Genomic DNA, 17264 nt, shown 5'->3' on the forward strand with positions numbered 1-17264 from the left:
GATTTATAATTTTTTTCCAGGAACAAACTTGTCATGGAAAGAAATATACCTATAGTTTAAAGGCACTCCTATACTGCTTTTATGCAATTTCTTTACCAATAAGACAGAGCCAAAAATTCAACACCCATTATAAGCATTAAGCTCCTGGATGTCTTAAAGGACAAATACAAAGAGAATAAAAAATGAAACAAGTTACTGCTGTTGTATAGGAATAATTATTCTGACATTTTAGAGGCATCTTTTTTTAAAAATAAGAATTATTTTCAGTATTGCTACTGACAGCATCTTGCCCAGGCCAGATACTGAATGGAAGGCTGAGTTAGAAAGTAAGGAAAAATAAAGATAATTGCTTAGTTGTTAAGGGCTCCTGACTCAGCCACTGGTAGGATTACATTAATTCTTCAAATTTTCATAATTATATTTCTCCCAAGACACAATACAATCTAAAATATTCAAATTAAAAAGGCAAAATGTTATCCAATCAGCTGGATATTTTGTCTACAGGAGTAAATTTCTAGACTATTAGAGGGGTTATTATTATGTTGTTTCAAAACTCTCAAATTTCCATATTAAAACACTCCTGTGAATTGTTATGATTTCAAATATGTATTATTTAAATGTGTTGTTTAAGTAATTTATCTTAATTTCTCCTTAAAAAAACAAGACTTTACTCAGTAGCCTACATCCACAGCAACTCAGTAACAAATATTATTAATAATCCTGATGCGGCAACTTGTTCTGAAATTTACCATATTATCTCTTAAAAAAGAGTTGCCCTGGAAATTAATGGTGTAAAGCACTATTATCTGAGAATATTTAGCCTGTCTAAAAAACGTCCTGTTAACCTGTAAAAATACCTAAACTCTAAACAAAGGCATGTTTTGAAGCTGAGTGAGGGATACACTGGAGTTCATTACAATCATTTTCTCTATTTTTGTGACCGTTTAAAACCCACTTCATCCCTTTCCATGGTAAAGCAGAGTCTACAGGCCACGTAAGTTTAAACATTTTACTAATATTTCCTATATGTGCTTGAAAGTATTAGGTCTTCGCTCATTTAAAATTTCCTAAAATTCATTAAAAAATTACTAATCAGGCTGACCTTTTCTTAATTATACTGAATTGGTGAGATTTTGCTGTACGTGTTATTATAGGACACACCAATCAGAATCCTACAAAGGATGAGTGGACAACTCTGTAATGGTCAAAAAGAAACAGAAAAAGAATTACAGATTGCCACTCTAAATACTCTGGGAAACAATGCCAGCAACAGCCCATTACTGTTTACAAAGAGCTCTCACATACATTATCTCATTTTAAACTCACAGGAATCCTGTGATTTAGGTAGGGTTGATGATAATCTCTGCTTTATATAAGAAACTAAGGCCGAGGAAAGTTAAGTGACCAGTAAAGGTTACACTACTAAACAGTGGGGATGGTTTTTAAATTTATGTCTGTTGACTATAAATATCATGCCTCATCTTGAAACATATAAAATTTGTTTCTGAATGGACAAAAACTTCTGAAACAAATGTAAATTATGAGAAGAGTATGAAAAGGATTAAACAAAATCAGTTTATGTAAAGATAAGTGAGAAAGCACCTTTAATGTCTATATCCTTATGCAAGGCCTACTTGTGAGCTGACAGCATTTCTGGTGTTAAAATAGCGCTACAGATTCAGTGTAGGAAAATTCTATCCATTCACATTCTACTGAACTTGCATCTGTGATAATTTGAAGATAGGTTAGATTGAAGTTTAACTTAAATCTAGGAGGAAAAATTTAGAGATTAGAAGTGTACCAGAAAACAGGGTGAAGTAAATCCATTAAAGAAAAGAACGGACATTTTGACTTATTTAACATAAATAACTCTTTTTAAGATTCTAGAAGTGTGAACATGCATATAATGATGTGCCAACTGGGAAACTTTTTTTTATATATGTTAAAGTATGAATATTTAGTTTGGTAGCATGTACATTACAAATATTCTATTCTATCAGACAGGCTATCTCTAGTTGGTGAAATTTAAGGAACATTATATCTTTAGCCTTATCTTTAGGTTTATTCTTACTATTGATAGATTATTTTCAAAATCTATTTACTTTATTTATGTGATTTTGCTTTAGCCAGGAGTGATTTTTATTTTTATTTTTTTTTTTACAGAATGCATCTGTAATTTTCTGAGACACAGCAAAAGAAAACTCTAATTTACCGAGCAGAACCTCCTGGATTGCTGTGAGAAGGCTTTGGTGAAATAAGTCTACTTCTCTAAGTAGGGATCCCTGTACAGAGAACACACTCTCACGCACAAGCTGATTCGGGCTGATAAACCCATTTCGGCTGACGGGAGACCAAGCAGGCCTTGCGCCCTCTGTGGTAAGACTGCTGCTTGGCATGGAGTTTTCTCTCTAAGTGTCAAGGGACATCTTATTTCATGTATAAGAAATGAGAACTTATTCATCTAGTGCTTAGAAGTGCCTTGTAAAGAGCAGGGTCTCAAAAGCTTCTTTTTCCCCCCTCAGTTTTATTGAGATATAATTGACATACAACACTGTATAAATTTAAGGCGTACAGCATAATGACTTAACATCAAAAGTTTCTTGAATAGTGACTTTACCTCTCAAAATAAATTTTTCTCTTACAAAACCACCACCCCCCTCCAGATTCCAGCAAACCTCAGAAGAAGTTCTTTTCTGGGAGTTGGGAGGCAGATGCAGCTCCATGTCCTAACATTTCCAGGAGGACCGCTTGGTCTAGGCCTCATATCACACAAAAAAAGCCTTTTTATGACATTACCTCCACATGAGGTTTTACACAGTCACAGAGATAAATGAGACTGAAGCAGAAATAATGAGGTTGAAAGAACAAAGCATTTGCCATTCAGTTTTAAATTAGTGCGGCATTACTGAACTTCACTATCTGGGGTGAAGTATGAATTAATTTAAAAACTATTTTATAATGATTTCGCACATTTATACTTTCTTTTTGATGTTAAAAGCATTAATTTGTTATATACATATTATAAAGATATCAGTTTAAATTCTGTTTTTATCTTTCTTTACTAAAAAAGTCTTTATTACTGAAAAATAACACAAAAATTAAAAAGATTATAATTTCTTCATTTTTCATAAACTAGCCAGGAGCCTAAGACAGACTCTGATTCCCACTTGTCATTTCTGTCGTCTGAAACGTCACTTATCTAGTGAATAGAGTTCATTCCTTAACATGGAAGATGGGATCTCATGAAATACTAAGACTACTAATTAAATACTCAAAGAAAAATTTCTCACTGAGAACACCAATGAAAACCCTTTGGATTTCTGTATTTTCCAAAATAAACCCAAATACGTAAAAACTTGGCAGTTGGTTTATCTTTTAGTTAAAAGAAGTTGGTCAAAGGCACAGAATCACACATCTAGGAACACAGAGAAAGTAAAAACTTTCAGCATTAAGCACACCAGCAAGTCACAAAAGCCTGGCCATGAACTCTCTTTAGTTTTCCGGGAAAGTTGCATTTCCTTGTTTACTTTTTGGGTATTTCCTAATTCAAGACCATTCAACTTTTTTGGTCTAATAGCTTGTAAGGATGCACAGTTATTAAGATGTCAAAAAGGTCACATCTGTGTGGTGTTACCTAGTTGTTATCAGATTTTAATAGCCCACATTTCTCAAACTAACATCTTCTGGTGGGCATCTAATTAAAGATGAAGCTATTCAATTTGAATTATCATTATTATTTGGCAGTAGAATGTAGAGCATTCTGTAAATGCACTTCCCCAACTAAAATGATTTTTCATTAATTTTTATCACCCTATGCTTTTTCCGTGTTGGCAAATAATAGGTCTGAAAAGGACTAATGACAAGACTCAATTTGAAAAGAAAGCAGTTAGATGCTATGGAAATTTAAAATCAATTATAATCATAATCACAATCATAGTAGTAGTAGTGGTGGTGATGGTGGTAGTAGTAAACAATTTACTAAGGTCTGACATTGAAGTTTTGAATAGCTCCAATTCTGTATTGGATTTAAAGTTTCTTACCAGGGTTGCAATCTGTAAGAAGTGAGCAGATGGAGAGGAGAACTTTAGAAATGGTTAGCGCTGGACTCCAGTTGTCCTTTAGGATGTCCAGACAGATCACGCCTTGGCTGTTAATATTACAGTGATAGATTCTTGTTCGGAAGGTAACCTAGAAGAAAATACAAAGTTGTCATAAACAGACATACCTTTTATTAGAAAAAATAATCCAAGGGTCACTGGTTGAACCATATACTTAATTTTTCCTTAGGCACATGAGAAGAGTCAATAAACAAAATCATTATTCAAGAATTTATCATTCTGGGCATAGATAACTAAACTTCAACAGCAAAATCATGATATTCTGCTTCTGATGAAGAGTCCTATCATTTACCTAACATTCTGGGGACTGAATTTACTCTTAGTGCAATTGCAGAAATGTTTGTAAGAGGAAAACGAACCCTGACCTTTAAAAAAATTTCAAAGAAAAACATTTTTGAAAACAAAAATTTCAAAGGAAAATTTTTATTGGATTTCAGTTGCTTTAAGGAATTTTGTACATTTATAAAATTCAAAGAAGCATGGGAATAGTATAAAAAGGAAATAAATACTATTCTATGTCATGGTTTAAAAATAGGAACTAGGGCACACACGTAAATAATACACCTAGTTCACAGAAAAACTACACTATAATTCACAAGCTTTTTCCTCCTTAAGTCCTATATTTTGAAAGCAGTATCAGTGCAGTCTAGCTCTTCTTTATGATAGCTAGGTCACCATTGTACTCTGCTTAGGTATAATTTTGAAACATGCTTATAACATTTTTAAAGAACTTTTATTGAAAAAGGAAAGTCCAAATCAGTTTTATAACTGATAAAACTATTTTATGAAAGTCTTATGTAAGCAACAATAATATTTTAATGCTATTTATTAATATCATGTTTATAAATGTTCTCAAATTTATAAATTGAAATAAACCTGTTCCAAAGATCAGTCTTCTGGTACCCTAAGTTCAAAATGGCTCTGAACCAAGAAATACACACATAGTAGATCTTTGCAGCTGTTGCCACCCCACCAAGGCATCCAGCATCTACTCAAACATCAGAGTTACTTAATTCATATGATGTCAAGTCTCACAAAGGATAGGTCCATCTTCTACATTGTTGAACAATAGGATACTAGTCTCAGGCTTGGTTTAATACTCCTAATGAGAATTTCCCTTCTAGCAACATGCCAGACTGGATAACCTCGACATCCCTCCCTATACATACACATCCCAAACACCTAGAAATGTTGAAGAAAACATAACTAACATCCACCAAAATGCACAGCTGCATTTTCAAGGGGAATCCCCAGAGGCCAGAATTAAAAACCAAAAATTATAGTAAGCACACGAGCTGACAGTGTAGCTGCCAGGGGCTGGGGCTTGGGAAAGAGGGAGGAGGTGAAGGATAGTAGTCAGTCTTAATAAATTGGAGGCTTGGGTTTTGATGCCCGCATGGAGAAATAAGAAGAAATCCTAGGTCTCTATGAGGCAAGAGGTTGGAATTGAGAGCCTTTACATAAATTAGGACACTTGAGCAGCAGCTAGTCTTTCAGTAAATAGATAAACTTGAAAAGAGAACGTCTTATGGGAGAGACAGCAAAGACACCAGAGAAAGCCTGGGCTCTGGAATGGGGACAAAAGTGTTTCCCTTGAGAATTCTAACCCCTGGGCATATACACTATGCATACACTAACTAAAAAAGAGCTTAAATGACTACGTTATTACTATCAGATCAAATATATGACATTTTCATTGCAGTAACTGATAGGGCGGGCAACCACAGCAAAACATAGTAAGGACACTGAAAATACAAACAACAAAATTAACAAAATCAAAGAACTGAATGAAGATAAAATTCTACACTCAGTAATTAAAGAATACATATTCCTTTCCCAGCACATAAGAAACGTTTATAAAAATTGATCAGATGCTAAGCTACAAAGGAAGCTTAACATATTTCAAAGAATTACTAAGACCACAAAGATCCTCCATCATATGTTTGGAAACTGAAGAAAACATTTTCAAATAATTCTTGGATCAAAGAAAAAAGTCAACTATATTTATAACTGAATGACAATGAAAATGTTGGGTTGCCAAACCAAAATTTGTGATTTGGCTAAAACAGTTGTAAAAGAGAAATCTACAGTTTGAAATGCATGTATCAGAAAGGAAGAAAGACATTTAATGAGTTAAGTGTCTGACTAAGGAAGGAAAAAAAATAATCGAGTAAACTCAGTGAAAGTAGAAAAGACGACATGAGAAGTTAATAAAATAGAGAATACCTAGTAATATTAAAATTCTGCAGAGAAGTCAGATCGCCCATCCCTTTAAGTGCTAGATGAAAAGACAAAATATTTTTATGATCCAATGTAAATGAAGAGTGACTTTTATATATGATATTTTTAAAACCTATCAGATATTGATTGGCTACTCTGAGCCGGTTAATCCTCAAAACAACACAAGGAAGGAAGCAGTATTATTGTTTCTACTCTAAAAGTAATTGTAACTACGTGAGGTGATGAATGTTATCTAAACTTATTGTGGTACCCATTTCCTAACATATACATATATAAAATCATTATGCTGTACACCTAAAACTAACAACAATGTTATATATCAGTCATGTCTCAATAAAACTGGAAAAAAATTAAAAAAACAAAGAAACTGAGGCACAGAGAGGTTAAAGAACTGGCTCATAGTCCCAGAATTGGTAAGTGGTGGAGCCAGAAGTTGAACACAGTTTTGTTGATCCAAAGGCCCATGCTCTCCTACCCAGCCTCAATGCCTTTTTTTTTTTAATATTTTAATTTTGAGATAATTATAGATTCACACAAGATTACGAAAAATGATACAGACAGATCACACATATCCTTCACCCAGTTTCCCTCAATGGTAACATCTTGCATAACTGTAGAATAATATCACACGAAACTGACATTGATACAGTCCATTGACCTTTTCCATATATAACCAATCTTACATGCACTCATGTATATTTGTTTCTATGTAGTTTTATCATGTGTAGATTCGTCTGATCACCACCACAGTCAAAATACAGAACAGTTTCATTACAAACATCCTGTCCTACACTTTAATAGCCACAGTCATCTTCCCCCCTTTCCTCCCTTCTTAATTCTCAACAACTACCACCCTGTTCCTCATCTCTCTAATTTTGTCATTTCAAGAATGCCATATAAACAGAATCATACAGGATGTAACTTTTTGAAATTGGCTCTTTTCACCCTACATAATTCCCTTGAGATCCACATAAGTTGTCGCACATATTAGTAGTCTGTTCCTTCTTATTGCTGTGTAGTATTCCATGGTAGGGATGTCCCAGTTCGTTTAATCATTTACCCACTGAAGGACAAACGGATTGTTTCCAGTTTTTAGCTATGAAAATTAAGGCTGCTATGAACATTTGTGTGTGTTCGTGTGAATACAGGTTTTTATTTCTCTGGGATAAATGTCTAAAAGTGCAATTGTTGGGCTGTATGGTAAGCTCATATTTAGTTTTATAAGACACCGCCATACTTTTTTCCAGAGAGGTTGTACCATTTTATATTCCCACCAGCAGTATGATCCAGTTTCTCTGCATCCTATTGGCATTTAGAATTATCACTATGCTTTATTTTAGCCATTCTGAGTTTGTTATTCCGAATTCAGCCATTCAAAGCATGAGTTTGCAAAGAATCTTGTGGATTTTTTGGACAGAGAATGTTTTACACTTTAATGTTTTATAATACTGACAAAAAGGATTGACTTTGGTGATGTTTGTCAACTTGTCCTGACCGCTGTTCATGAAAAAAATCACACTGAATTAAACTACCTTAGGTAGGTTGATGGTTCCTACATGTTCTAATGCTATGGACTTCTACAAATACCACCTTTCCAAGCTGGGAAAAATTCACGATCCTGGAGTTTTGAGTAGTGTCACACATTTACCTCTTGGAATGTAAGCCATGACCTCTTTGGGGTTCTCTCATCAAATTCCTATTTCTGTTATCTCACTTGCCAAAGGACTTCCTCACCAAACCATGAATTACTCACGAAAGTGTTTTCTTTCAACTGATGTCCTATGCAGTGCTTGGCACACAGAAAGAGCCCACTGTTTGCTGAAACAGACAACTACCTCTCTGAGGAGTTGTAACACCTTACTGTTCTTTAGGTAAAAGAGCATTTTTAGAACCACAACTTACAGTAGACTGAAAGCTGGGAAACTGTGGAGAGTATCCTGAGGAAGCAGGAGATATTTTTAATATCTTTCTGCCTCATAATGTTACTTTACTAAATTGTCCGACAGATTATTATTTCAAAAGAGATTTCATATAGGTTAAGCCAATAATAAAAATAACAAATATTTAGTAAGCACTCAATATGTGCCAGGCACTCAAACATAGATTTTTTTTTTTTGAGGAAGATTAGCCTTGAGCTAACATCGGCTGCCAATCCTCCTCTTTTTGCTGAGGAAGACTGGCCCTGAGCTAACATCCATGCCCATCTTTCTCTACTTTATATGTGGGACGCCTACCACAGCATGGCTTGCCAAGTGATGCCACGTCCACACCCGGGATCCGAATCGGCGAAACCCGGGCCGGCGAAGCAGAATGTGCACACTTAACTGCTGCACCACTGGGCAGGCCCCAACAACATAAAAATGTTTATAGTTGTTATTGCTTATTTAAATACTGTGTGGTCTGATCACATCAACAAAAGCATTCCACAATCAAGGCGAAAACTTGCTAATAAAAACTCAAAACAGCCAGCATTCTGTTCCAGACACTATCAACGAAGGTAGGGTAAATGCGAGAGAAGAATAGATGCAAACTGATAAGGAACTGTCTGCAGTCCTTAGTCATTAGTGATGCAGAAATAGAAAATGTTGTTTTGAATACTGACAAATAACAAAGGATATGCAACTGTTAGAAGGAGGTTTTAGAGGCTGAGGAAGCACCCTCCGCTCACCTTCACCCTACAAAGGTCTGCTCTGATCTGACTCAATTTTCCAGAAAGCCCATCATGTTATCTTGTTCAGGGGCCTGGGCAGCAGTACATTTACTTCACCCTTCTGACAAAGATCCAAGTGATAAAAGATGACTATAAGGAAAATTCCAGTTCCAGGGAATACACACTGAGTTCTGTGTACTACACAAACCTACACCTGTATTTGCATTTATCGCTGTATTTGAAGCACAGCTTGACACTGATGTTTGCAATGATAGCTACCATTCCTCAAGGAAAGGTAAAATTATACTGAGAATACTGTTTTCAAAGGCAAGGAAGATATCATAGTTTAGAACATTTTCCAAATATTAGGAAATTTTAAAAACATGATTTGGACATAGTGATACCAAAAACTTATTTATCCACAATAGTTAATTCCCAGATTGACTCTGGATGAGAAGGGTTTTAATTTATGTGTGACATATAAACACCCATGCAGGCACGTGGGTGAATGGGTGTGGTGGACAGAATAATGCCCTCTCCCCTCAGAGGTGTCCACAGCCTATCCCTGGAACCTGTGAATGTTACCTTACATAGTAAAAGAGACTTGCAGGTGTGATTTAGGTAAGGATCTTGAGATGGGGTGATTATCCTGCCTTATCTGGGTGGGCTCAATATAATCACAAGGGCCTTGTAAGAGGGAAGCAGGAGGATCAGTAGAGGATGTGAAGACAACAGAAGCAAGGGGTTGGAGTGATGTGAGGAAGGGGCCATGAGCCAAGGAGTGCAGTTAGCCTCTAGAAGTTGGAAAAGGCAAGGAAATGGATTTCCCCCTGAAACCTCTAGAAGTAATGCAGCCCTGCTGACACCCTAATTTTAGTTTTCTGACTTCCAGAACTGTAAGACGAGAAATTCATATTGTTTTAAGCCACCAGGTTTGTGTTAATCTTTACAGCAGCAATAAGAAAGGAATACAATGTGTACTTATATTTCCCAGTTGCCTTATTACTTTATCTTAAAAGGTACCTTAAAGTGTAGCTGTGCTATTTCTATACTTCACAGAATCACTTCTCCTTAAAAATAACTTTAGAAAGAGTTAAAAAAAATTCTTAGAGGCCGGCCCCATGGCCGAGTGGTTAAGTTCACGTGCTCTGCTTTGGCGGCCCAGGGTTTGGATCCTGGCCGTGGACATGGCACCGCTCATTAGGCCATGTTGAGGCGGTGTCCCACATATCACAACTAGAAAGACTCACAACTAAAATATACAACTATGTATTGGGGGGATTTGGGGAGAAAAAAAGCAGGGAAGAAAAAAAAGATTGGCAACACATTAGCTCAGGTGCCAATCTTTGAAAAAAAAAATTCTTTATGCTGACTATAGCATAAAAGAATGCTACTAAGTAGTGAATTATCTAGGTTGAGTCACTTTGCTACTCTGAGCCTCTACTTCCTGACAAAACAAGAGACTTAAATCAGATTACCTCTAAGGTCCACTCTAGTTCCAAGATCCAAGAGGTGTATTAGGAGAATAATATATGGTTTTGGATGTCAGCTGGACTTGGGCTGGAATCTTGACTTTGGACAAACCAACTTAGCGCATCTCTGAGATTGAGTTTCCTTATGTGTAAAATGGGGAAAATAATAGCTATATGCATAGTGGCTGTGAAGACTGAAGTACACAAAAAGTTCTAACACCATGCCTGGCGCCCGGCAGGAATTCAAGCACCGTTAGTCTCCCTTTCCCTCTTCACCTGTACTTTTACTAGATTATTTCAATGCGTGTTCACGTAATAATTCCTCCACCACCCGGATTCTAAATGTTTTCTTTATACCACTCCTCTACTCTAGAGTATAGACAACATTCCATATATGGACAAAAAGTGGTTTTGTAAGGGGAAAGAGATCATGTAGGGCATGAGTAGAGAGAGTGAATAAAATATTTTAATCAAGTATTTCTGACAAATTGATTCTACACATAATTAAGGAAAATGTTTTAAAGGAAATAAACACTTCAAAGCTGGAAAGCTGATAATGATATTTAAAATGAGCATTTACAATAATATTTCAGTAATAACCTCTATTTTCCACATAGCCTCTATTTTTCAAAAAAATTTTGATCAGGAGATAAATGGCACTATAATTTTACTGAGGAAGTGTGAGATCAGTGAGAAATACATTCCTCTTAAAAATAGTTTTTCATGGAGACCCAGAGAGGAAATATTTGGAGCCCCTGTGCCATAAATCAGTGAATCATGTAACAAAGGTCCAAAAATAGCAGGGTTAACATCATTCAAATGGATCTTGGCCATAAGCTCACTATGAAACTGGTTTATTTGGACAGGTCACTAGTACACATTGAAAAAATGTCAGTACAACCACCCTCCCTGAGATTTCCAGTGCTCTTAAAATTGACTTAAGAGCACCATACCAACAACGAACACAACCTAAGATTATTTTAAATTATTAGCGACAAAATAAAGACTGGAAAAATCCACTATTAGTGAGGGGAATCACAAATCTTAAAGAAACTCTAAGAAAATATATCAGCAAAATGAAACAAAAATCTTACCCAAATTAAAAAAAAATTGGAAATATATTCCACCTTGAATAACTGGCAGTAAAGGAAGTAAAATTAAACATTACCCAGAAACCATAATGTGTAAAGATGATACCCACCCTGCTATGAATGAGACTGTACAGCATACTACACTTGACCACAGGCCAGAGCCACTTTTTTAAAGCTTTCAAGTACAATTTAAATGATTAAAAATAAAAGATCTTTACAGCATAGACATTTAAATTTAAAGTCTTTCTCAGTTCCTTTTAAGTACAGATGTAGAAAAACATGCAACTAGAAAATATTCCCCACCATGAGTAGCAAATCTCTTAGAAGATGGGAGCATCTTATTCAATTCCCAGGGCCCTTTACTACCATGCAGCCACAGATTCCTCCCAACTCCTATAAGGGAGGATACTTGGTATGGCATTAGGGACCAATAATTTATAAAAATTCAATTCATACAGAATGTTTCAGGAACATATCTATATTGAATAAGGTTCAATTTGGTTCTTTTTCAAATTCGTGTGTTTTTATTAATGACTTGTTCTTTCATTATATGTTTTCGTGTCTTTTTGTGACTTGTTCTACTGTCTCAAGTTTCAGAAATGGTACTCCAGCTGCTTCTCCTTCATGGTAGGATCGTATCACAGTGTGGACTGCAATCTTTGAGTGTGAGTTCATCCTCAGTGAACACTGTTATTTTTCTGTAGAAGTCCTATGTGCCTTGGATTGTGGACTGTTTTGCATTTGCTTCTTCCTGGGCCTCAAAGACAACAAGTTTGAGACCAGACTGTAGCCTGACACAGCAGCCTGAAACCAGTTCAACCAATGCTTGCTTGGCATGGATATAGTGGTTTCCTTCCTCAGTCAGTTAAAAAAAGGAAAATGTAGAAATCTAACAAAGCTTGAGGAGTAGGACATTCCTAGGCATACTTCACCATTGGAAGGCATGGATTTTAACAGCCTTTTAAAGTTTATTTAAAAAAGCAATACAGTACTTTAAAACAATTAAACAACTTAAAAAAAAAAGCTGGCTGTATGAGTTTTCTACAAATCTGTTTTCATGGCTTAGACAAGTTTTCCAGTAACATAATCACATATGGATTCAAAAACTGCTGAATCCCAAAGAATCGAGGGGGAAATGATGATGATTTGGTATCTAAACTTAAACATGTATACAAAATATCACTTAAACATTACCACTGTTTTAATTCATTGAGCATATACACAATAGATGCTTAATCAATGCCTGGGGGGTCCATTAAAACCAGAACTCAAAGCTCTCTGAGTTTAATAGTCCCACTAGAGGCATCACACCCTCGCTCCTCCAAAATCAGATAATAGAACAGCTACTCTTGAACACTGAACTTAAAACCATTATGTGAGGCTATGTTGACCCCCACACACTTATTTATTAATTAGTACTGCATAAAGAAGACGTAATTTAACAGATGTCCAGTGAACCTACACTTCTAGGACAAGATGATTCATTTCTGCTTTATAACTTCAAGAGTGTCTCATACATAACGACAATTAATTACGAAGCACAACAGCTGAGACACTTCATGGATTCCACGCAAAGTGTATAATAAATGACCGACCACATGACACTTGCTGTTAAATTAAAGACAGTGACATAAACATAAGAATGCCCTCCTTCTTATTTTGTTTACATTTTTTTTACAGGTCTCATACTATCCAAGGCAATTCTATAAGACATGGTATATTTATAGATTTGCTAAATGTAAAATGGAAATAATATGCAGACTTTATCCTTTGGAAAAGAAGTAATAAATTTTATGTTTGTAGACATATGAAGTGGCAGTTATCTTAAGAGATTAATAATTCAATATACATACAACACAACACAAAGTATTCATCACAACTAGCTAGAAATGACAATTTTATTTTTCATACAGTCCACAACAGTGTAGAAGTAAACCATATTTTAACACAGTCTAAAATGAAACAATGACTAATTCTGTTAATGATACAGTAAATTAACAGCAATTATAGAGTTGGATGGATGCCCACTCTCTCTCAGTGAGTGCTACATAACACACAAAAGGGACATTCTTTGAAAGTGGTAGAGTGTCATAAATACCATAAAAGTTTCCAAACTTTGCATGTATACCAGGGAGAGTAATTGTACTGGTTCCCTATGTTTACATCACACAATAGAAAAATACAGCATGTATATCATAGCAAGTTATAACTAAAAATGCCAATAATAAAAAATAAAATAGGGGCCGGCCTGGTGGTGCAGTGGTTAAGTTCACACGTTCCACTCTGGCAGCCCGGGGTTCGCCAGTTTGGATCCCAGGTGCGGACATGGCACCGCTTGGCAAGCCATGCTGTGGTAGGCATCCCACATATAAAGTGGAGGAAGATGGGCATGGAGGTTAGCTCAGGGCCAGCCTTCCTCAGCAAAAAGAGGAGGATTGGTGGTAGATGTTAGCTCAGGGCTAATCTTCCTCAAAATAAAATAAAATAAAACAAAATTAAAAAGGGCTAACAATTATGCCATGTTTATGTGCCAGGCACTGTTCTAAGTGATTTGCACTTATTACTTAATTTAATCTTCACAATCACCCTATGAGGGAGATACAATTATTATTCTCATTTTATAGATAAACTGAGACATGTTCAGAGGAATTTATATGCACATAGTTGAGGCAATCCCAATAGAAAGTAGCTATAAGGAGGAAGGAAATAGGAAATAAATCAAAACAAACACACACAAGAAAACAACCGATAGCCCCAAAGAGTTTTTTGAAAATGACAGAAAAAAAATAGGAAGAGAATAAAGACATTTATATGAATTCTAGATCTCAACAGTTTGACTTTAGATGAAAGGCCAATAGAGATTCAATAGCTTCTTCAGATCAAGTTGTGGTAAAATGAGAATTTATGTAAGTCTTTACAAGTGTTTAGATTGAAGTCTGACTGGAAGAACAAGGAGAGTGTTGAAAGATAAAAGAGGAGCTGGTCTCTTATTGAGTGGTTTTTGATCAAGGGAGTGCCATGATGAAAGGGGTATCTCAGGAATTTGTAATAGCGTTGTTATATAGTGTTCCATCTTAAAGTAGCTCCTCATGGAATGAATCCTTTAACTTATTCCTAAGTTCACAAAATGGCTTTTATATGATCAGCACCACAGAAGCTATTTTTTGTATATTGTCTGAACAGCTGATCAAACCAAGAGATAAATGAATACAGGTGAAACAGAAAAAAGAGAGAGGAAATGAAAAAAGATGGGCAACTCAAGCCACAATCTGAAGCACGTATGTAGGAAAGGAGGGACCAGGCACTGCAGGTGAAGAACCACGAGAAATGGCTGAAAAACCATTTCTGATCCTGGCTTTCACCACCCCTTGGAAACCACCTGCTGAGAAGATGAGAGAGGAAAAGGAAGAGAGTAAATGTGTAATAGAATAGCCCAAGGTAACTATTCTTACCTTGAGTGATTCTCTGGGTTGAAGCATCCTTATAAGGATGGACGTAAGTTTCCTTCCTCACCAAAAAAAAGAGGTACATAGGCTTTTACCTCATATCAAGAACTGAAAGACTATCACGAATATTATCTCTTTTTGCCTTCCTGATAAGTATTCAAGAATTACTAGTTTTACTGAAGGAATATTTAGTATTAACAGGAATCTCTTAAATTTTATTTATATCTACAAGTACCTGAGTTTGTTTTCTTTTGAAATTTTCACGCCTATTTTTCTTTTACCTCAGCAATCTCTTTCCTTCTCCTGTCCCTCTCCCATTCTTCACTTGTTCACAATCTAATCTCTGCTATCATTCTGTGATTACTGACATTATTTCTCTAGTTTCCATTTCCACCTTCTAGGTTATCTTGCTTTTTTCACATCTCAGGGCTTCTGAAGCTTGGTGTTTTGGGTCTGTCTTTTTCCCTCCAGTATTCTCTGTAAGACGACTGTCCTAAAAAAAAATCCAATAGGTTAATTTTCCCCAAGGTTTGTGAAAATGTTATCTGATAGAAACAAAGGGGATTAAAATAAAAAAGAGTCAAACAGCAATGATCCAGAATTGGGTGGAAAAAATAGACTACATTTTCTAATGTTCTATTCCTGCTGCCTAAATCTCCTATCTCCAAAAAAATCTGAAGTAGTATCTTAAATAAAAACTCTAGGCTGCTTTTTTAACTTTCCCTATAATTTGTAACACTCAACTCTGTACTGTAGAAAATTGGCTGCTGTAGTATAACCAATATTATCTTTTAAAAGCAAACAATTGCACTATATGTGGCTTTTTAATAAATATTACTAACTTCATTTTACAAAACTGATAGTTGTATGTATAGCTAAATAAATACTTTAGAAATGAATTTTTGTAGACAGGCTAACAACGAATGTTTATTTATAAAGGGAACAAATTTATATAAAGTCCTTAAGGGCAAGGATTTTATCTGATACTGATTTTTATCTCCAGTAGGAGAGAGTAAGATGTCAATATGTATTTGTTCAATAAGCAAATGAACTAGAAAAATATAGGATATTTACATTTGAAAAGAGGCCATGCATACCATAATTAAAAATGACAAATGATTGAGAACTTCCGATGTTCCAAAAGTTAGGTTTACAGTGCCTTTTATAGCAGGGTGGGGGGGCACTACCAATTGACAAATGTGTAAAGTATATAAAGGGAAATATGTTGTTATTCAAATTTTGATTTAAGGCAACTTTCAAAGTCTTGAGATTAATATTTTAGTCAGTAGAGATTATAATAGTCTCAAACACCAATCGAAGAGTTAGGATTAAGAATATTTCATAAATCCTTCAAATTAAAAAATAGAACTGATAAGACATTCCAGAAGTATGACACATTATCACTACATTGTATCTATTTCAAATAAATAGTACAAAGAATTAAAAAATTTGAGACGTCCAGGTAAAAATGACCAACAAAAAGCATATGTATTCAGAGGCTCCACAACTCTAACAGATGAATGGTTTTATCTTCTTAGATGTAGTAAAACTCTAAATTAATAAGATTCATTTCTCAGGTATGTACTTAAAATCTGTATCATTGCTTTACAGTAACACGATGGAGTATTTTTGGCCTTGTTAGGAGTGACTGTATTCTTCACTGACCATAAAAAACAATTCATGAAAGAGGTTAAGGATAGAGGATAAAAGAATAAATTTAACATTTTTCCAAACTTTTAATTAATATTACATTTTCACTATCAAATATTTTTAAATCAAATCTTCAGTTTGATATTATAGTGCAAGAATAGTATTTTCTCACTGTTGACTGTTATAATACACATTTGCTCACTTTATACCTAGCTTAGTGGAGGAACAAGATATTTTTGGTTATAGATAATGTTGGTATAATATACTGTTGCTATAAAATTATTAAGTTTTTCTTCTTCTCTAATGGCAACTGAGGAAGGTAAAAACATATCTTTCCTTCAACAATTTGTCTTACAGATTTGATCCATGGTGATAATGCAATTTCATTGAAGTAATCTCACAAACTGAGGTTTTTTTGAGGATGATTAGCCCTGAGCTAACATCTGCTGCCAATCCTCCTCTTTTTGCTGAGGAAGACTGGTCCTGAGCTAACATCTGTGCCTGTCTTCCTCCACTTTACATGTGAGACGCCTACCACAGCATGGCTTTCCAAGCAGTGCCATGTCTGCACCTGGGATCCGAACTGGCAAACCCCG

At 35.3% G+C, this 17264-nt stretch overlaps 1 protein-coding gene across 3 annotated transcripts in view; it reads right to left on the reverse strand.

The window, feature by feature from the left end:
- Window positions 1-17264, reverse strand: part of UBE2E2 (ubiquitin conjugating enzyme E2 E2) — a 335999-nt gene that overhangs the window by 41660 nt on the left and 277075 nt on the right. For all 3 annotated transcript variants that reach the window (XM_044753980.2, XM_044753981.2, XM_014829841.3), the window contains exon 5: window positions 4041-4188. In XM_044753980.2, the coding sequence (XP_044609915.1) occupies window positions 4041-4188 (148 nt within the window). The remainder of the gene's footprint in view (window positions 1-4040; window positions 4189-17264) is intronic.

This window comes from Equus asinus, chromosome 21 (genome assembly GCF_041296235.1).
Source record: "Equus asinus isolate D_3611 breed Donkey chromosome 21, EquAss-T2T_v2, whole genome shotgun sequence".
NCBI lineage: Eukaryota > Metazoa > Chordata > Mammalia > Perissodactyla > Equidae > Equus > Equus asinus.